Source organism: Xenopus tropicalis, chromosome 2 (genome assembly GCF_000004195.4).
Source record: "Xenopus tropicalis strain Nigerian chromosome 2, UCB_Xtro_10.0, whole genome shotgun sequence".
NCBI lineage: Eukaryota > Metazoa > Chordata > Amphibia > Anura > Pipidae > Xenopus > Xenopus tropicalis.
In genome coordinates, this window is record NC_030678.2 from 156,863,218 (window position 1) to 156,885,700 (window position 22,483).

The window sequence follows — 22,483 nt, forward strand, 5'->3', positions numbered from 1 at the left end:
CCCGCCCCGCCTTCTATGGCGCCCGATCAAAATCTTTAAACTGGCCCGATCGGCGAGTCGACCGATATCAGCAGCCTCCTGCGATATCGGTCAACTCACCGACTTGCCATACACGCACCGAATATCGTACGAAACGAGGGTTCGTACGATATTATCGGTGTGTGTATGGCCAGCTTAACACACCTAAATACTGAACACCTCAAGGCTACTGTTTTCTATATATTAGTGATAAGTGACATTTTTTGTCTCCCTTAGTTCAAATAAAAGCAGTTCCCTGAAGATGGACAAGATGAAAAGCAGTTCTAACCCTCATTGCAACCGTAGGGATAGTCTTGCATCCTGTTTATGTGGCAGAACGCAAGCCAATACCTGTTAGTAATAAGTAGCCTAGGGGGCAGCTAAAATATATTTCTCCTAAATTAAGCAACTTTAATTTTAACATCTAAGGTCAGGACAAGATGGGAAACTTACTAGAATGAAATAATGAAAACATGGACCCAAATGCCCTATAAAGTGAAAGTAAATGTGTTCTGAAATAAGGATATGTTGCAGAATTTCCAGAAATTGATGTTATATATACAGTATATGTGTAGCTATTTTAGTATGTGTTATTGGGAGACTGTATATGTTATGGCAAGCCCAAGCATGTAGTTATTAAAGGTGGCCACGCCGGGGGCAAACTGACATTTATTCAACCACTTGTTCCATGGATCAACCAGTTGCATTTCGTGCAATTTAACCATCTACATGAGGTAAAATAGCACTAATATGTTCATTCAATGGCAGCCCAAAAGAGTACATCTGAAATGAACTGAGGATGAGCCATTCTCTTCTCACTTTTGCATCCACCAATGCCCATCCACATGCCAAGAGGGGGCAAAGTGACATATTAAGCTGGAACATATCAGTTGCATATTGACACACAGATTGCTGCCCAGTAAAGTCAAAATTGCCCAAACTTCCTTAACAAACTGGGAAACGTATAGCCACCAAAAGACCCTACAAAAATTTTCTGTCACGGCTAACGGGAAGCCAAAACAGACGAGCCAGTGGAGTTTCAGTGCATACGTGGAGCTGATTGGCCATTGTGCTTGTTGTTGCTGAAGAAGGAGTAGTTACATGGTGGGAACAGGCCTTCCCAATGATTTGGTCAAAACAGCCCACACCACCCAAAAATAAGCAGCTGCCACACACAAACCGCTACCTTCCTAATGACTTGCCTGTGCCAGTATAAATTTAATGTTATAGAATTGATTTCCTGACTAGCTTTCAGCTTTATCCTTGTAAAAATAAAGTCATACCATATTTATTAAGACAAACAAATGAGCAAAAACGAGGACGGAAAATTGTCCGCTTACTCCCGAAATCCTGCCCAGGCCCTCGTGACTCAACGTAAACTTTACAAACTTGTTAATGTTGTCAGCTCCCTCCTATAACAAAATATTTCCTCTCTCTCTCTCTCTACATGGGGGGCTCAGACAACCTATGGCATGAGGTAAATGTTTAAACCGGTTTCTGTTTTTTAAATCACCAAACACAAGCAGCGGATAAAAAGCGAGGAGGGAGATTTATTGCCAGCTGGGTAATAATCAACTGCTACTAGTTTTAAGAATTTGTGATCAAAGTCTTAATATACTCGCTGCACTAAATAAGCCTTTCGCACAGGAAGTTCATGGCCCTTACAAGTGTTCTCAGGCAAACAAAACACTTGCCAACTCAGCTCAGTGGAACAAAAGACATTGTTAATTTATGGGGGCCCCACAGGCTTTTACACTTTTTCCTCTGCCACTAAAGTAGTTCAATAGAGCCAACTGCCTACAAATATTTGCCTTTCTACTTCGGTTTTTTTTTTTGTAGATGGCTATGGTCTGAGGCTGAAATATAATATGTTTGCACTGTCCAGTAAAAATATACACATCTGTTGGATATATATTTTCCCCCGTCCCGGTGTCAGAGAAACAGGTTTTGTTCCCCGACAGTAAAAACATCTAAGGAGGAGAGAGCCGTGGGCAGGGGACAGCTAATTTATCACTGCTGTATGTTTTTATTCCATTCCAGCTACACAGGGTTTATAGGGTTTACACATCATGTGGCAAATTCAGGCTTTAGACTTTGACCCTATTTATGCACTGCATATCTGCACAGATCCCTGATAATTACATTTTAAATATTAATAAACAAGCTGATTGACATCAAATCAAAAAAGATCTTGAAGATTTGGTAAAATCAGTGGCATTCGAGATGTAGAATGATTCAAGATTTATAGACTTTTGTAATTGCTGCACCCACTAAATAAATTAGAAGGATATTAAAAGTCACGGGAGGGTTCACGAAATAAAGGCAGGCTGTTCCAGGGATTGTAAATCAGGAGTATAATTCTCATTTAAATACATTGCCCCAATTTAAGATGATAGGGGTCATGCACAAGGTATTTTTGTCGACATGCACTTCAGTATAGTTGTGCTTGCCACCGATGCCTGCCTCCTGTTCCAAATTGAGTGCAGTTGTGCCTATTGCGCTACCACTACCTGCGAAGCTGGCAGTAGCGCCAGGGTCCCCACAGAGGGAGGCCTACATCTCTCCAGCACAGTTATAAATTGCACATGTTACTCTCATGCCAGAAATGATGTCAACCAGACTTTTCCAGCACAACTGAGTCTGATTTGCGTGAAAGTGCATCCAGAATTTTTGTGTTGAAAACACTCAACTGAGGATAAAAAACATGAGTGAATGAGTTCTAAATTGCACTTTACTTACTACACGGCATGGATTTTATCCTAGTCCATGATGTCACAACATAAAGGGTGAAATTTAGCAACGTTTGATTTTGTTTTTTTTTTTTGTGCTAAATAAACTCGAATCATGTTTTAAAAACTCTAATGTCTGGTAATTTTAGGTGCAAAAAAACCCGAAAACTGGAATGTAAACATTTGCCATCAAAAAGCTTGCAAGTTTATATAGAAGTCAAGGGGAGTTGTCATAGGCAAAGTCAAGCCATATTTTCAAATTCAAATTTTTCAATTTTGAGTGTTTGTAAATCTGAAAAATTCAAGGTATTTAAGTTATTCAAACGAGTTTTCCTTATTCATAAGTAAGTGAGCATTCAATATGCAAGTTTATTTTATTTAGAAAAACAAACTCAAATTCACAAACTCGAAAACTGATAAATAAGCCCAATAATGTTATTATTTTTATTAAATATTAGGCCCAAGCAGGACTGGCAATCTGTGGGTTCTGGCAAATGCCAGAGGGGCTGCTGTAAGATGCCATAGACAGTCACTATGGGGGCCCTGTGGTGGCTGTTTGGGCCTCTGTGTACTTGGAACGCCAGGGCCTATTTTGAATCCCAGTCTGGGCCTGGCCCCATGTTAGTATTGCGGTGCCATCATGCCAATCTTGGTTTAGTTTGAAGCCGGCAAAGGGGAAAATCAGTGCAGAGTTCATATGTTTGTGTAAATTTGTTCCCAGTGCTCTGGTTTCCCTCTCAAGCCCAAAACTGACTTGTTTTGTGGCCGACATTGGTGTTCTTTCACGATCAGAAGATAATTGACTTACTACTCTATAACCCGAACTCTAATATTTCCCCCATTGTGAGTTTCTGAAGCTTGAAACTTGCAAAAGGTTCTATAGTATAATGGTAAGAACAGAAGGTGGGGAGGTTCCTTCCTGCCCTTGTACAAAAGCCCTAATATATCACTTTCTACTCATCAATAGAGCGACCATCGGCAGCACCGTCCTGCTTCTAAAGAGAAGACCTCCTACTGACTGAGCACACTCTACAGATGCCGGCTGCTGCACAGCTCAAGGCCTGAGAAAGAAAGATTGCTGAACAATTTGTTTTAATATCAAGAAGGTAAACAATTGGCAGCATTTGCATAATGACAATATTTGCCCAGTGATGGACTGGTTAGAGGCGAGTGCACCTTGGGATGCTGGGAAATATAGCCGACAGCTGGTGGGCCGGTGCTTGGACTAACTTAGTTGAAGGGGATATTGAAACTTGTTTTTTTTTTACTGTTACTTATTGTAGAATGTCATGATGAACTTCTAGTGTATTTGTCTGTCCAAAAAAATGTAGAGGTAGCAACAGGTCTGAATTAACCTGTGACTGGTTGTGGAATGCCCATTATACTAGCAGAGTCGAAATGGGGTACCCCACCACCCAGTCACCCAATGGCCCACCATCAAGGCACTGCTCCTCCACTCCACTTACTTCACTGTTACAAATGATATATGGCTGTGCGTTCCACAGTGGAACCCAGAGCAGCAGAGTGGGGAGCCATAATGGCTGGGGGTGCATACTAGAGAGCAGGTGGCAGGGCCCAACAGGTGGGACCCTGGATGCTACATAAGCTCCAAAAGGCTTCTCCAGACAAAACCCAATGTTAAGACTCAATATGCAATGTAATGTACTCACAGTGAGGTTCGTAAGGGGGAGGAGTATTGCCGCACGGGACACACTCCATGTCTTGAAAACCACCAAGTTTCGTTTTTCTGTAAAATCTGCAAAAAAACAAAAGCGGAGCAATATTTAGAGACAATTACAGATCGGGAGCTGTATGTTTTCACAAGCTTTTTAGATGTGTGTGTTTCATTTCCTACTTGAAAACAGTTGTAAATTATGGGAATGGAAAAACGGTTTCATGCTCATTAACTGAAACGCTAGCGTTTCACTGCAAGATGTTATGTAAAATATTGGGTTTTATTCAAGCTGCGCTCCTCCAAAGGAACGTCTGGGATATTAAATCACAAGCATAGGTCACATTTCCATTCAAGCAAAAGGCTGCAGGTACGTGAAACCTGCTGTTTGGCTGCATTCTGGGCAAGTTTTCTCCTTCATTCTGGCAACTGTACAAAACATGATACAGCACAAAAAGAAAAGATGGAATTTATAGGAAAGACTGACTTCACAAGTTACATGCATTCACTGCTCCCAAGAATCCTCTGCTTCTTGCTTTAGTACCAAGCCACATTCTATCCATATCTGCCCAAGTGCTAAGAGACCAGAAACCAACACGATCTCGTAAAAGTTTTATCCCAAGCATGGCATACATAGCTGTGCTCCTGCTACATCCACCCAGTTGGAATGGGTTCGATCACAGAGGAACCGGCCTCATTATTTGAGGCACACTAGACTTTGTTTTACTACCTTTTGAACTTGGCTAAATATGAGAGCCAAATATATAAGTAGTGTCCTCTTGTTTTACTTTTCTCAGCCTCATCCAGCAGTTTTAGAGCAATGCCACACAAGGGCATCTTGATTGCCCCTACCCGTGGCAGCAGTCAATACCTCTGGTTGCTTTCCCTACGACAATTCAGTATGAGTGATCCCTCTACAACAACAACCCATGGTTTATTTGTGTCACTAGAAGGTTCCTATGGTCAACAACTCATAATTCCCAGTGGAGCATTTAGTAGAGACTTGTTATCATCCTATGACACAGCCCATAAACCTTACCTAATGTGCTGCCATCCCCATCTACCTGGCACAAACTTGCTTTCCCCCTATGTTGTTATAATCCCCCATCATAGGGCGATGTAGCCTAGTGGGCAGAGGGACATTGCAGGTATAAAATAGATGCAAACAGTAATGTTTTTATGGCCAATCTGGAGGAAAGCAGACAACTGACCATGGCATGGTGGGCCAAGGCTCAGCTGAGATGATATTATTCACTACTTTTCATTTTAGAAGCCTGGTCTGCAGTGATATTTTGGAGTGCCTGCCTTGTACTGAATATGGTTTACCCACAACCAAAGCTATAGAATAAAGCAATACACCTGGGGCTCCCACTCATATTGGAGGGTCTACAGTTTCTTTTATATAATTTGGTTGGATACAGAAATGCACTTAAACTGTCAGCACCAGTCTTCCCTTGTACAACAGTGCAGTAAAAAGAGAACATATAGCAGCCCACTGAAGCACCATGTAAATAGCAGGTAAATGAGCCACATTAGAGCGGCCCACAATAGCAGCTTCTGAGTACAGTTGTAATAAAATGACATTAAATTTTGGATTCTAGGCTCGGAAAAAACTGAGAAGAGAAAACAAAGGAAGTGAGAGAAAGAAATTCACCAAAGACTCGGTTGCAGCATTACTTTCCAAGGGGATAATTGCGACACGGTAACACTTCTTCAAGAGCAAAACAAACATTGAGCAATGAGAGCACAATACATTACATGCTTAACGTTGGAATATGTGGAGTGTGAAAGGCTGGAGTTGTTTTGGCGAGAGTTCAATCGCTCTGCGGAGGGTCTTAAGTGCGGGAAAAATGATCAGGTCGTGGCTGGAACTCTCTCCTGAGTTATCTTAAGAGGCACTTACTTGTATAAACAAAAGAGATAGCTACAGACTAATATATATACACATACAGCCTCCCCAACACACCCAGACTTTCCTCCAAGTGTAATTATTTGGACACACGTACAAACAGTTTTGCTGCATTCCTTGTAAAGTGGATCATGGGAAGGTGCACGGCGCTCACATTAGTACGAGAAACCGATTGCTATCGAGCACAGGCATGTCCCACTGCTGGAGTTTCTCTCTATAACGACTATTTAATGGGCATATAAACCCAAAAGACAGTTTTTGCTGCCCCCACCTTACCCCGAGCACTTGTGTAATTACTTTAGGGTGCGCTGAGGGAGGGAGAATGGCAGCCGTCGGAAGCTCCAGGGATCGGGCCAGTCCGACCCTGCCAGTGAAAAACAAAAGTACAAGTATAGGATCCGTTATGTGGAAACCAGTTATCCAGTTACAGGAAGGCCATCTCTAATAGACTATGTTATATGCAAAAATGTTTATTTTTTTCTGTAATATTTCCTTTTTTCTCTATAATAAAACAGTATCTTGTACTGCATGAATCCATATTGGTGCTAAAACAATCCTGTTTATTTAAGGATTAAATTAATATTTAGTAGACTTAAAGTATGGTGATCTAAGTTATGGAAAGACCTTCAAAGGCGCCCAATCAAAATTTTCCAATTTCCTGATCGACTAGACGACCAATATCCAAGGCCTTTATCGATATAGGTCCCTCATCTCCCACCGTGCACGTACTGATTATTGCACAAAACAACGTTTCATACGATAATATTAGTGTGTAAGGGAACCTTAGAGGAGAATTTTTAACAAAAAAAAATATCAATTTCCTTTAGGGCAATAACAGGGATTCTCAGCACTTTTTAGAAGGCGACTGTTTTCATAGCTTCATCTTTCAGTTCTGTAATGAGGCAGAATAGATTCCTGTTTGTGAAAACAAGTCGTTAGTTGGAAATTACGGCTGCTAATGGGATTCAGCTGTAACGGCAGAGAGGAACAATTTCTGTCAGCAGGGAATTGTGGTTGTATTTCACGCACTGAGCTGGATGTGGAAAAAGCTGGGCACCCACCACATATCATCCCTAGATATTCCCTTGTCTAGACTGGCGATCTGAGCATGAAACAAAAAAAACCAACCCAGTTATGTACAAAGACAATATATAGGCTACTGCCTGTTGAAGTGTTGGACTGGGACCACCAGGAAACCTCCAAACCAATCTCCAAAACATTAGATTTAAGTTGGCCGTACACAAACAGATCTGCCCATCTACCCATGTATGGGGCAATCCCATGGACATTCCCAACCGATATCTGGCCACATCAGCTTGTTGATATGGTCCTCACTCTGACGGCCTGTATCTTGGTCATTGTGATCTGACATCACCCACCTCAAGGTGGCCAAACAAGCAGATCTTTTAATGTATGGCCAGCTTTAGAAAAAATGATATTGGTGTTGTATAGGACTAGAGAGGAAATAAGAAAGGACTGGAACCTAGAATCAGATAAGCCCCTTGGGCTTTTAGTACATAGGGCATATTATATTACAATTATGGGATCCATTATCTGGGTCCTGAGCATTTAGGGTTGCCATCTGGAGGGTATTTTGGTGTATATAACTACATATGTGTACATACATACTATAGACTTACACCTATATGCACACTGCAGACATGTGTACACTGTCTAAAATGAGGATTACACTGAGGGGCACATTTACTAACCCACGAATCCGATTGCGTTTTTTTCATAATGATCGGTAATTTTGCGATTTTTTCGGCGTCTTTACGATTTTTGCGTAAAAACGCGAGTTTTTCAGCGTCTTTACGATTTTTGCGTAAAAACACGAGTTTTTCGGCGTCTTTACGATTTTTGCGTAAAAACGCGAGTTTTTCGGCGTCTTTACGATTTTTGCGTAAAAACGCGAGTTTTTCAGCGTCTTTACGATTTTTGCGTAAAAACACGAGTTTTTCGGCGTCTTTACGATTTTTGCGTAAAAACGCGAGTTTTTCGTAGCCATTACGAAAGTTGCGCAAAGTCGCGATTTTTTCGTAGCGTTAAAACTTGCGCAAAACGTCGCGCCTTTTAAGTTCTAACGCTACGAAAAAGGCGCGACTTTGCGCGCAAGTGTTAACGCTACGAAAAAATCGCGACTTTGCGCAACTTTCGTAATGGCTACGAAAAACTCGCGTTTGTATGCAAAAATCGTAAAGACGCCGAAAAACTCGCAAAAAATACGAAAAAGTCGCAAAATGTTCGTTTCCAATCGGAATTTTTCCAATTCGGATTCGAAATCGTGTCTTAGTAAATCAGCCCCTAAGTATTCTATTCAACCAACCAGAGACCAAAATATATTACTCTAAACTGAGTATGATATCTGATATTCATTCCATTAATGTATAAGAGCAGGAAACCATTTATGGAGCAAACCTGTATGTGCAGTTGGTTGCACCACAAAATAAACATACGTAGCAGACTCAGGCACGCAGGAGCGTGCACTCACACAATTTTCTTGGTACAGGGACAGCATGACCAAATTCCTACTGACTTCAGGAAACTGCCTAAGAAACTCCTAAATGCAGAAGACTGTAACACCCCGGCCATTCAGACAAAGGGTGGGAGTGTGGGAAAACCGTGCAACGAGCAGAAACTATACATTGTATTGTGTAAGTGTGCTCAGTAAAGAAGCCTATTTAAAAGCAATAGACTAGAGTTCATTCATCAAATTCAACCAGTCTGTGGAGACGATGGGTAGTTGGGTGTATGGATTGCTTTGTGTTATAGCTACCCTATTAATGGCCATGTGACAGAAACACTTTCCATTTTTTATAACTGTCAGTTGGTTCTTGAGTACGTGGACACCTTGGACCAGGGCGCTCAGGGGATTAATTTCCTTACTGAAAAAAATTGGTATTGTCTAGCCTTTTCACACATACAGGGAACAACATGAGCATCAAAATATGGTTGGGAGGCTACTGGGGAACCACATGCTACCCCTGGCCAACCCTGCCCACAACATTAGTTCCCCATTCCCATTACTGATAAATAAACTGTGCAACTATTTGGAAAGCTATGAGTAAATGGCCCAGACCAGCAATCTGTGAAATCTAGCAAATTACAAAGCTGTAAGACGCCAGAGACAGCCACTCTTTATGCCATTCCAGGGCCTATTTTGAATCCCACGAAAAGCTTGGTATGAGTACTGATGCCCACTTACCTTTTACCAATGAGTGAGTGGGTCTAATTTCAGCAAGGCTGCTTAGCATAGTGATTCACAACAAAATCCAACTGGTAACTGAAAACATTGCTTCTGTTTACATAACATAGCAGAACAGATTCACCAAAACTCAACCTTGCACAAAGTTCTTAATAGTTCCAGTGGTGTAACATAAGGATATACATCAAAGCCTGGCTTGTAAACTTGAACCCCAGGTTATGGTAAAGCATGCCCCCCTAATCCACAGCAAGAAGTCCAACCATTGTCAGTAGGCACATATATACCCCCCATATGTAATAGAAGGCACTAAGTTTGCCCAGAAGCAGTAACCCATAGCAACATATGGGTTACTGCTCCTGGGCAAACTTAGTGCCTTTTATTACATAGTCCCCCTAAGCTGCTACTGTTATAGGCAGAGTGGTATTGTTATGACATCTAATTTTCCAAAGAAATGTAACAATGACTGGGGCTGAGGTTCTTAAGTTCTGCTAGGACATTCATTTCCTGAATGTTTTAGCAGGTTCAGCATAATATCCAACCACCAGCATGGCCAATTAGAGAGTGCCTTTCTTCTTCTTTACAGCTAGTAGAAGGGATTTCATTCAGACATATCTGCTGCCTACCTGGCACTCACAGGCCTCGTATATTTCTCCCTCTGGCCCACACAGCCACTGTTACAAACTGCTACTGATGTCCAATCTTCCAGCATAAAAGAAACTGCCTTGCTTTACATTACATTGCCTAAATCTGTAAGTCAAAGGTCCAAAAGTTTTTTTAAAAACAAAGACCAGGTTGGCGAGTCTGCTGATAACCAATCCTTGACAGACATGTCCCCCGCAAGCATCTGGTTTCAGACTATTATGTTTGAAGACTAATGAGGGATACTGGAAGTCACAATTTCAAGAACAGCTGAAGGGCTGGGGCTGGACATCCTTGATTTAGGTTACTAAAGACAAGAACTGTCTTGAATTTAGCTCTGAAGTAAAACCCCCAAGGGATGTCCAACAAGAATTCGGCACAGAGGCAGCAGTGTCACATTTTACTTGTTTACAAGAACTCCAGCAGAGGGATAAAATTAAACCAAGGGGAAGCTGAAGCCTTTTTTTTTTTTTTTGAAAGGTGACTTAAGTTAGTAATTAGTGTTTCAGCAATTCCTTTGAAAAGGGCAGATACAGTTTCCAAGAAAAACAGAAGCTGTAAGGCTGCCGGCCAGTTTAGGTAGCTTTTGAAAAACATCAAATCAAAAAATGAAAGGTTTGGTTAAAATGTGGGGGTCGAGGAGAACAAAAGTGAAAATATCCAGTAAACATGTCAGTTATTTCTCCAGAGGGCTGTGTCACACATGGAGATTTCTTGCTGTCGCTTCCGGACAGACAAATCACAGCAATACAATACCTGATAATATACTCTAATATAGAGTAGCTCCTCAAACTTTGAAAAGGCCAACGTCAGTATACTATATTATGTATACAGGTATGGGATCCTTGTACCTTGTACTTGATCCCAACTAAGATACAATTAATCTTTATTGGGAGCAAAACAATCCTATTGGTTTATATAATGTTTAAATAATCTTTTAGTAGACTTAAAGGAACAGTAACACCAAAAAATGATAGTGTATAAAAGTAACTAAAATATAATGTGCTGCTGCCCTGCACTGGTAAAAGTTGGGTGTTTACTTCAGAAAGTCTACTATAATTTATATAAATAAGCTGCCATGTAGCCATGGAGGCAGCCATTCAAAGGAGAAAAGGCACAGGCACATAGCAGATAACAGATAAAACACCATTGTATTCTACAGAACTTATAAATATTTTTATTACTTTAAAGCTCTTTCATTTTTTGTTGTTACTGTTCCTTTAAGGTATGGAGATCCAAATTATGGAAAGATCCCTTATCCGGGAAAACCCCAGGTCCTGAGCATACCTGTACAGTACCACATTTTTTTCCCACAGACTTTTATTTTTAGCCACTTTTAAGCATTTTGTCACTACACCTTGTCTCAAAATACTTAGGAGAATCTATTGCATCAACTCTCATTATGTTGTAGAAGCCAAAATACATCTCAGGGTTTAGTGTTATTATTATTACCATTGTTTATTTTGTATTTATATAGTGGCTAGGCTCTAACAGACTTTGCTATGACCACTGCAGCAAGAGATTTTATGGTGAAGTCTTGCATTTACATTACATTAACATTTATTTATAAAGCGCCAACATATTTCGCAGCGCTGTACAATAGGTGGTTTTCATACATTGGACATACAGAGTAACATATAAAGCAATCAATAACCGATACAAGAGGTGAAGAGGGCCCTGCCCAAAAGAGCTTACAATCACTGGTCCAATTTTTGAAATCTGAAGCCATGACCTTCATTTTTACTCCAAAAGCACATTTTTTGCTGGCCACCATGAAATTGGAAGCAATGGTACCACAAACCTGAAGTTCATCAGAAGATTGGGAGGTGAGTAAAGGAGTAAAATTAGATTTTATTGATAACTGCGAGCGGACCAGAGGTGCCCACATCTGCAGGTCCTATCTACAATACTCAAGGTACCTGATCCAGTGCAGGACTTTACTTGATAGTTTCATTAATCACAACCACTCAATAAGACCAGATGATTTTTGATAACCCAGGTCATGTTTTTTGGGGGGAATATAGAGGTTAAAAGAGTATACCACCAGAATGACTACACAAACCGAACATGGTAAGGAATACTTACCCAGGCAAACAATCTCCACACATGGCATTGCTTGTTGATGTACAGTTTGCTTTCTGCAAGCGGTTAACTGTTGCACAGTCGAGGCAAGGTTTGCATTTCTGAAAGCCCCAGTCCTCCTTGAATCGATTAGGCCTGCAGGGCAAGCACTGTGCATCCTCCCCATATCCAAAACCACATTCCTTTAAGAGAAAAACATATCATTTTTTTATTAGCCATTCCTGCAATATTGACACTTACTGCTAGGCACCTCCCAATGTTTTAAAAAGCCATGCTACCGCCTAACAAAGCCAATTCCAGATGCTGTTATCTTAGCAGATTGATTGGATGATATTGGGAGTAGTTGATGCGTAACAAGACAATAATCAGTGTCATGAACTAGAACAGAGTCCACAAAAAAAAAAAAAGATTTAACGTCCCTACTTTATAATTGTGCATTGAACAGAAAAAGGCTGGTGCAACACCGGATAACTTTTCCTTTATGAAAAAGAGAAAATTTTTCCACTTTTTTGCCAGTTTCCCCTTGGAAAAAGAATAATTTGTAGTTATTCCGTACTTTTACTTTTATTATCACCCCATTTATTATTATATAGAAGAACGGCATGGCTTTCATAATTTGTAGCTAATCGGTGCTATTTGTTTTAATATAACCCCATTTATAATTATATAGAAAGAAGGCATGGCGTTCATAATTTGTAGATAATCTGTACTATTACTTTTAATATAACCCCATTTATTATTATATAGCACAAAGGCTATGAGATGAGACTTGAGGGCTGAAGCTCAATATAAAGGGAAACATTTTCAAGGGATGCCCAACCTTTTTTTTGAGATTCCATTGCTTATATAGAGTAGGCCTGTTTAATCAATAGTCTTTCAGCCGTGGTTGAAGTCAAGCTCCCAGCACCCTGGACAGGTGAAAGGTCTCAAGTTGAGCATTATCAATATAAAGCTTTATTGTCACCATCGTTCTCTACTGTCGCCATCTTGCCCTGTAGTACCTAGTATCCTCTTACCTAAAAGTTACTCTTCTGGGCCCCACTATCTACAAGACCCAGTGTAATAACCCCTATTTACAACTTATATAGAAGAAAGGCATGGTGATAGAGAAGATGAGTCTGGAAGGCTAAAGCTCAGTATGACGGGTAACCATTGGGATTCCAATGTCCATACAGAATAGGCCTGTTTAACTAATGACCTTTCAGCTGTACTTGAAGTTAAGCTCTCAGCACCCTAGACGGCTGAATCAATATAAAGTTCTACTGTCACCATCTTTCCCTACTGTGACCATCTTGCTCAATAATATGGTAACTTAAAACAGTTACTCTGTTGGGCCCCGTTATCAGTAGGGCCCAGGGCAACCACTCCTGTTTACAACTTCTTAAAAAGACAGCTGTCAGTGATGGCAGTTAAAGTCACGGCCCCAAGGAGAAAGCTTGTTAAGGCAGATGTTTGTAAGCTCTGCCATCCTGAAGCAGAAGCAATATAAAGGGTGTTTTTGTGAGATGAACGTAAGCATCTCAAATATAAATTGAGAAGCAAAACCAGCTGGTGTAAGCGGGTTAAGCAATTAAATCCACTTCTTTCTAAACGAGGAAAGTAGGTCCAGAGCTTTAATGATCTCTGGGGCTTACTGAAAACAAAGAGCTGTGTTTCCAGCAGGCTCTGATGTGTTTCCCAGTGCTAATAATCTCCCTTACTTCTATAAGCAACAGCTAGTCATCCACTTTATTCGAGAAGCGGCCCAACATTTGAATGATAATAGCTTCTCGAGGATTCCCACTGCCTCATTATTACGAGCTTATGGTAGAGCTCTGCGAGGTATCTGTTTTCTAATTAAGCCAGCTATGTGAATGTTTAGAAGCCCAAGGCAAGCTTACAGAGGCATTCCACTTAATTGTGAATGAAAAATACCTTTTTTATGTTTGCAGCCAAAAAGAACTGCATGTAGTGCAAATCTGTACTTGGGAAAACTGTAATGTTGTGGATGACAAATTCTTTTCAGTAATAAAAAACATAAATCCCTTTGCATCCCAGAACATATCACATTCCACCAAAGGCTTTTCACTTCTGTTTGGGAGAAGGCCCGCATGGAATGAAACAGGTGCCTTGGCCTGGTCCCAGACTCTTATCTGCTATAATAACACATTTTAAACTTATAGGTTAATAATAATTACATATAGCACTACTATTTCGGCACAGAGAGCCCTGCCCTACAAAGTCTAATGATCTACTGAGGTAATGGTATAAAAGACACAATTTTTTCCCTGGTCTAGTAAACCATAGTTAGCAACATATATTTGGCATCTGAGGGGCAGGAAGAATAAGTGGCATGTATATGGCAAAGAGGAATTGATAATGGAGCTAATACTGGAATTGAACCCATGCCACCTTAAAGTCCACAACTGGAGATAGCAAGGTTAACAAATAATTGTATATTTGCCTGATCTGGCAAAGATCCTCACTCAATGGCTTATTCCAGTCACGCCAGTCAATATTTGAATGAGATGTGGCCAGAGATGTTGGCCAAAGACATCATCATTTTGGCCTTGCAGAAGAGATATGGTTTTCGAAATCCTTTTAAATGCTGTCCAACTGGAGGTCTGGGTTCAGATGTTTCCCCTTAATCACCAACAGGTTTTTACAGCTTTAAACTTTAAAATAATTTGTCCAACAACACACTGCACATAATAATAATTGGTCCTGTACTTTGGACAAAACTGTTGCAATTTAACATCATAACCATCCTCCTCAGTGTCACTGCTCTTATCTTCCATTAAAACTGAAGAGCACCCCAAAGTGGGATGCAATTGCAGCTTCTTCTCCCCACCACTACAGCCCACATATGAGTAGACTCTAACATGTACACCAGTGATCCCCAACCAGTGGCTCGCGAGCCACAAGTTGCTCACCAACCCCTTGTTAAAATACTGTTAAATAAAGCCTCCTGTTGGCTGCCAATCCACATAGGGGCTATCAAATAGCCAATCACAGCCCCCAGGAACTTTTTTCATGCTTGTGCTTCTCCCCAACTCTTTTTACATTTGATATTGGCTCATGGGTAAAAAAGGTTGGGGATCCTTGATGTACACTGTATTCTATATAGGGAAAAGTATGCCCCCTATTTGTAAAATATAAGTCTCCAAAGAGTTCCAAAACCATATAAAGGCACAAAGTCAGGTACTTTTATACAGGCAAGGGACCTCAAATGTAACTTCTGATATCCTTATATTTTACAGAAGGGGGTTCATTTATTATTATAAAAAAAATGTTTCAATTAGTGGCGTGACATCTTTAGGCACCATTTATAAAGATATATTGTACAGGTTATTCATTGCTCCTCTCTATGCTGTACAGTACAACCTCAGTATCAGGAAGAAATATAATCTACAGTGCCTTCAGTTTTTTTATGATTAAAAAAAAATAAAAACCCACAGTCGCCCATTAGCCCATTACAAAAAGTAGAAGAAAAAAAACCACACATCCGCCTGCTGAGAAAAGAATGCTGTCTTCAAATAATTATTTTGCAGATTAAGAAAAACACAAAAAACAAAGCTAATTGGCTGGAAGGCTTACTTTGATACGAGTGCCAGGGAGTCAAGGCCTACACATTCACAATTAAATAGTTCTAGCAAAGAGCAGATTTCCTGCCTTCCTTCTGGGGAAAGATTAGGGCTGAATCCAAACAGGGGAATTCTCGCTGCACTGGGATGAGAGCCCGTGTGTAACACGGAGGTCGGGCTTCAATGCAGCCATATGCACAGAGCTCCGACGTGCCATCTTTGTGTGGGAGACATAAAAGCTCTTTAAAATTTTAGAAACTCGCTTAAAGGCACATTGAGTCATGCAAAACTACCCTATTGTGAAATTCCTAAATCTTCATAAACGAACAAACCCGACAGACAGCCTCAAAGGGTTTCCAAGAATAGATGATTTAGGTTTTATTCCTAGGTAACAAGTGCTAGTTTCCCAGCAGAACAGATGCATTTAATAGACAGGTCTCGTCCCACAGGCAACTCCGCTGCTGAGATACAAGTGCCACAGCCTATGCTGCTGCCGGGAAAGCCACTCTCAAAGTGTTTATAATACTTGCCAAATATATTGCTAGTTTGGAGCAAAGAGACGGCTTATAGTTTGTTTAATGGGAGGGCATTTCTTAGTGGCATAATGCACAGAATGTCTTTATGTCCTATATATATTTATAGTTGGTGCAGAGGGCCTGTTGTCTTTGTATATATGAATTCTACTGTACAGCACTGCATACATAAGTAGCGCTTTATAACTAAAGATATACATACATTTTGTGGTCACAGGCTCACTGTACCCCCCGCAATGGTTTAAAATTTAGAGCTCAACTTTCCCTTTTTTGAAAAGTGATGGATTGGCCAAACGTGATTAGCCAGAGGGGAGCAAAAGTTTTTGTCATTATATTTTATTACAGGTATGGGATCCCATATCTGGAAACCTTTTATTCATAAAGTTGCAAATTATGTGAAGCCATCTCCCATAGAGTCTAATTTAACTAAATAACTCAAATTTTCAAAAAATTATTTTCTTTTTCTCTGTAATAGTAAAACAGGTGATCTCAACAAAGATATAGTTGTCCTCAGCATTCTGGATAACAGGTCCCATACCTGTATTTTTGATTTTAATAGTTACCCCTGCTAAACTCCGCCCCCCCCCGCCTTCCCCAGTACCTGTCTCTTCAAAGCTGATTTTTAGACTGCCTTGTATTTCATACACAGCTGATAGCACTCTCTCAGGTGTGGTAGCTTTGGGAGACAAGTGACATACATTCTGTACTAACGTGGCCGTAAGTGCTCCTGAGTTCATTCCTTACAAATAAGTTGTCATTAATGTAGACAGGGTCAAGTGGGCAGTAATAAGCATAGCCAGCTTAACGGCAAGTTGTTCTATGGGGCTCTGCCAAAATATATGAATAAAATACCTTCCCATCTCACTTTAAAATTTAATTTCAATCACTTTTAATGTACAAGGTGGCGCAGCAGTTGTAAAGCTTGTTTTTAATATAGAGTTTTATCATTCAAGTTTTAGTTAAACCTGCGTATCCAGATACCATCTTGGCACCTGTTGTGGAGGACAGCTATTATTAAAGGAGAACTACACCCAAACACAACTTAAGCTTTTTGAAAATAAATATAATATTAAGCAACTTTGCTATATACATCAATTAAAAATGATGACGCCTTTTCATGATTTTTAATGTAATAATATAGTTTTGGAACAGTTCCCTAAGCCCCGCCCCTGTTCCCCTGCTGATCTGAATGACTACTTTGAGACTTAAATAAAATGTAACAGTAGTCGACTGTCCTCAGCCTGCCTTCAGCCTGCTTCCTCCCAATCCCACAATTCCCTGCACACGTGAGGAAAGGAACATCACAGTGCAATGCATTGTGGGTTATGTAGTTCCTGCATGCTGTCTGAAGCTGGGGAGAAGTTGTAACATCAGTGTATCAGGTATTTTTTAATATTATTTAATAAACTAGCTAAGTAGGACAGCACGTTTCATCCAATGTTGGACTGGCCCACAGGGATACCAGGAAAATTCCCGGTGGGACCAGGTGTCAGTGGGCCCTCCTGCTTCTAGCCATTTGGTCTAATTCATGATCATTCTTTATCTATGGGAACAAAGCAATTAAATATATAGAAGAATAGATTATAGAATGTAAAGATAAAAAACTAGAAAGATATAGAGTAAGGAGAGGATGAAAAATAGTTTGGAGAGTGGGCCCATGGTCTAAGGTTTTCTGGTGGGTCCCTGGCATCCCAGTCCGACACTGGTTTCATCAGTGTTTCATACTAGAAGTAAAGGGAATTTATGGCATTTATGTATTGTAAGGCAGAAATAAAGTTGTCTACAACCTAGAAATCAACTGTGACCTCTGCAAATTAGCAATAGTTGCTTCAATGTTTTTTAGGCTCAGCAATTCTAAATTCCTGGTATTCAGTCAAGCTTTTTCTCAATAGAAGAAAAACAGGTATAAAACGTGTTATCAGCCAATGTGTGACAGAGGAGCTCTGCAAGGAGATTCTGTGGTTTATGGTACAAAGACAAATAAAGTATTTGTGGTGTCAAATGGGTCACATTTCCCATTAAGGGATGGACTGGAAAGCTGAACATGGCCTTGTTTTTTTTTCAAATCTAAGCATTTGGAAAAGGGTTTAAATTCTTGTACCTTTGATGGCTCCTTTCCAGGTCCACATTGTCTGCACGGCTTACAATTTCCAGTGTTGTCAAAATACTCCTGCTCCCTGCAGTCTCCAACTTCAGAAAGTGTTCTGCCAACCTAGGGGGGAAATGGAAAAATTTGAAATAAAATCTCATACTGATTTGATTAGAATGATTTATCTGTTAGAATTAGATTAGAAATAGATTATAATCTGTTAGAATTAGATTACAATGATTGATCTGTTAGATTAACCCCAGCTACATCTTTACTGGGCAAGCTGAGTACCTAAGCCCACAGCAATGTAATTTTTCCCAATCTGTTCCATTTCTAGTTCATTTTAAGTCAATTGCCATCAGACCAGTACAAGAATCTATGTGTGGGAGAAATAAAATGAAAACAACTGATTCAGTATTCAAAGAAAAAAAAACATCTTTAATTGGCCTATCTGAGCCACCAGTGCACTGAATCAGGTCCAGATTTGTCGCACAAATACCAAAGACCACAAAGGCCCAGGCCTAGGGCAGCAGGACTCTAGGGGTGACATGCCACCCAGCTGCATCTAATTTAGTTCCAAAGCACTGGGGAAGTACAGGAGACCCAATAGATTTAACTCTCCCACGCACGTGCTCCATACCCAACAATGGAAATGTGTGCATGTGCCTGTCTGCTTTTTAAATCCAGGCCTGCAGTGAATCTAGGAGGTAGTCACTTGATGAAAGATTACATGGACTTACATTTGCATCTCATTGATAAAACAGTTCAACCACTGGGCTGATCAAATGGATTTGGGAAATATGGCCATCCTTGATTTTCCCTGCTGATATGGTGATTGTCTTCAGGAGTATAAATGGCCATAATTTTAGCCAACATCTTATTATCCGTTTCAGTGAGAATCTTTAGGAGAGGGGTCCCCAACCTTTCTTACTCGTGAGCCACAGTCAAATGTAAAAAGACTTGGAGAGCAACACAAGCACCATAAAAGTTCATGGAGGTGCCAAATAAGGGCTGTGATTGGCTATTAGGGGCCTCTATGCACACTATCAGCTTACAGGGGGGTTTATTTGGTAGGAAATCTTGTTTTTATTCAACCAAAACTTCAACTTCAAACCTCCAATTCAAAAATAACTCCCTGGTTTGGGGGCACTGAGAGCAACACCCAAGGGGTTGGTGAGCAACATGTTGCCCCCGAGCCACTGCTATAGGATTTTAAGGGCTCTGGCACACGGGGAGCTTAGTCGCCCGCGACAAAACTCCCTGTTCGCGGGCGACTAATCTCCCCGAGTTGCCTTCACCTGCCATCCCACCGGCAAAATGTAAGTCGCCGGTGGGATGGCACACGCGGCGGCGCGATTTTGCGCAAAACGCCAAAGTTGCCTCGCGAGGCTTTTTCGGCGATTTGCGCGAAATCGCGCCGCCAGGGAGTTTTGTCGCGGGCGACTAAGCTCCCCGTGTGCCAGAGCCCTAAAGAGATTTTACAACAAAAACATAGATATCTACACAATAGATAGATAGATAGACTAAAGTTTTGGAGACCCAAATTATGTAAACATTCCTTATCCGAAAAACCCCAGGTCCGGAGCGCTTGGTTGTTTATTCGATAGGTCAGGTTCAACAATTTTGAACAGGTAACGATAATATCTGTGCATGTATTGTGTATCTGCCGATATCCATGGGGGGCCTACAATGTATTTCAGGTACATAACTTTCCTACGGTTGTTGTTTGGCAGTTATTTATGGTCATAATATTCTCTATTTATTATTTTTAGCACTTTAATCCTACAATTTCAATCTGAATGTTAGTTTCAGATCATTGCATGAAAATATACAATCAATGCAATCTAAAATGTAAATGTGTATAGCCACCTTTAACTCTACTGAGATTTATAAATATTAAATAAACCTACTACTTTTACCACTACTATTGATTCCTAAAGGTTAGTAAGGATCAAGTACAAGTTATTGTCTTATTTTTACAAGGAAAAAGAACATTGTAAAATGATTTGCTTAAAAGGATGATGGCTTTTGAGTTGTCTGGATATCAGGTTCCTGGGTAAGAGATCTCATACCTGCACCTGCAGAACACCCACACAAATACAGACCATATGTTGCCTAAAGAACACATATGAAATATGCCTATTGTACAATCCCACATGCCCTGTGGCGTGTGCTTTATAAGGACTTTTATAAAAGCAGCAGAACCCTTAAATTGCTTCCACAATATCAGATTTTAAATAAGGAGCCCAGTCTGCCACAGTAATATCCTTCGGGGGTTATTTCAGAAAGAAAGGGCAAGTAGAATTATGCGGAGGTCAGACTAAATGAAAAGATGTTGTACAAGCCGGGGTCAGGCTGACTTGCCAGGGAATATCCTAGAGGCCCCCACAGACCTTATCTCGTGTGACAATCTCTTTTAGTGCTGTGTTATTCTACGGCTCTATCTCAAAGTCTTTAAAGTAACATCATGTCTAAGAACTTGGCTCCACAGAAAAATAACAAGGGATATTTTTACAGAACATTAAGCAATGCAAGCTAGTCAAAATAGAAAATTACATGTTGTTTGGATAAGAGAAAAAAAATCTCACAGCGTTGTGTTTGTAAAACTCATGCTCTTTCTTATTGTAGTTCCAGTCAGGTCATGTGCCCACCTTCCAGTCCCTATGTCACTTTACATGTGGTTTTGTTGTTGCTATTTATTAGTACAGGTATGGGATCCGTTATTCGGAGACCCGTTATCCAGAAAACTCCAAATTACAGAAAGCCTGTCTCCCATAGACTCCATTTTAATGAAATACTGTAATTCAGATTTTTAAAATTGATTTCCTAAAACAGTGCCTTGTATTTGATCCCAACTAAGATATAATTACCCCTTATTGGCCTATTGGGTTTATTTCATGTTTAAATGATTCCATTTTCTCTGTAATAATAAAACAATACCTGTATTTGATCCCAACTAAGATATAATTACCCCTTATTGGGGGCAGAACAGTCCTATTGGGTTTATTCCATGTTTAAATGATTCCCTATTCTCTGTAATAATAAAACAGTACCTGTACTTGATCCCAACTAAGATATAATTACCCCTTAATGGAGGCAGAACAGTCCTATTGGGTTTATTTCATTTTTAAATGATTCCCTTTTTCTCTGTAATAATAAAACAGTACCTGTACTTAATCCCAACTAAGATATAATTACCCCTTATTGGGGAAGAACAATCCTATTGGGTTTATTTAATGTTTAAATGATTCCCTTTTCTCTGTAATAATAAAACAGTACCTGTACTTAATCCCAACTAAGATATAATTACCCCTTATTGGGGAAGAACAATCCTATTGGGTTTATTTAATGTTTAAATGATTCCCTTTTCTCTGTAATAATAAAACAGCACCTGTACTTGATCCCAACTAAGATATAATTACCCCTTATTGGGGGCAGAACAGCCCTATTGGGTTTATTTCATGGTTAAATGATACCCTTTCCCCTGTAATAATAAAACAGTACCTGTACTTGATCCCAACTAAGATATAATTACCCCTTATTGGGGGCAGAACAATCCTATTGGGTTTATTTAATGTTTAAATGATTCCCTTTTCTCTGTAATAATAAAACAGTACCTGTACTTGATCCCAACTAAGATATAATTACCCCTTATTGGGGGCAGAACAGCCCTATTGGGTTTATTTAATGGTTAAATGATTCCCTTTTCTCTGTAATAATAAAACGGTACCTGTACTTGATCCCAACTAAGATATAATTACCCCTTATTGGGGGCAGAACAGTCCTATTGGGTTTATTTAATGTTTAAATGATTCCCTTTTCTCTGTAAAGTAAAACAGTACATGTACTTGATCCCAACTAAGATATAATTACCCCTTATTGGGGGCAGAACAGCCCTATTGGGTTTATTTCATGGTTAAATGATTCCCTTTTCTCTGTAATAATAAAACAGTACATGTACTTGATCCCAACTAAGATATAATTACCCCTTATTGGGGCAGAACAGCCCTATTGGGTTTATTTAATGGTTAAATGATTCCCTTT

The 22,483-nt window shown here is 40.1% G+C and overlaps 1 protein-coding gene across 1 annotated transcript in view; it reads right to left on the reverse strand.

The window, feature by feature from the left end:
• The window catches only part of tnfrsf19 (tumor necrosis factor receptor superfamily member 19), a 52,642-nt gene that overhangs the window by 13,489 nt on the left and 16,670 nt on the right, over window positions 1–22,483 (reverse strand). The window contains exons 3-5 of the mRNA XM_004912063.4: window positions 18,452–18,562; window positions 12,258–12,436; window positions 4,418–4,503 (exon numbers count right to left, since the gene is read on the reverse strand). Of these exons, the coding sequence (XP_004912120.2) occupies window positions 4,418–4,503; window positions 12,258–12,436; window positions 18,452–18,562 (376 nt within the window). The remainder of the gene's footprint in view (window positions 1–4,417; window positions 4,504–12,257; window positions 12,437–18,451; window positions 18,563–22,483) is intronic.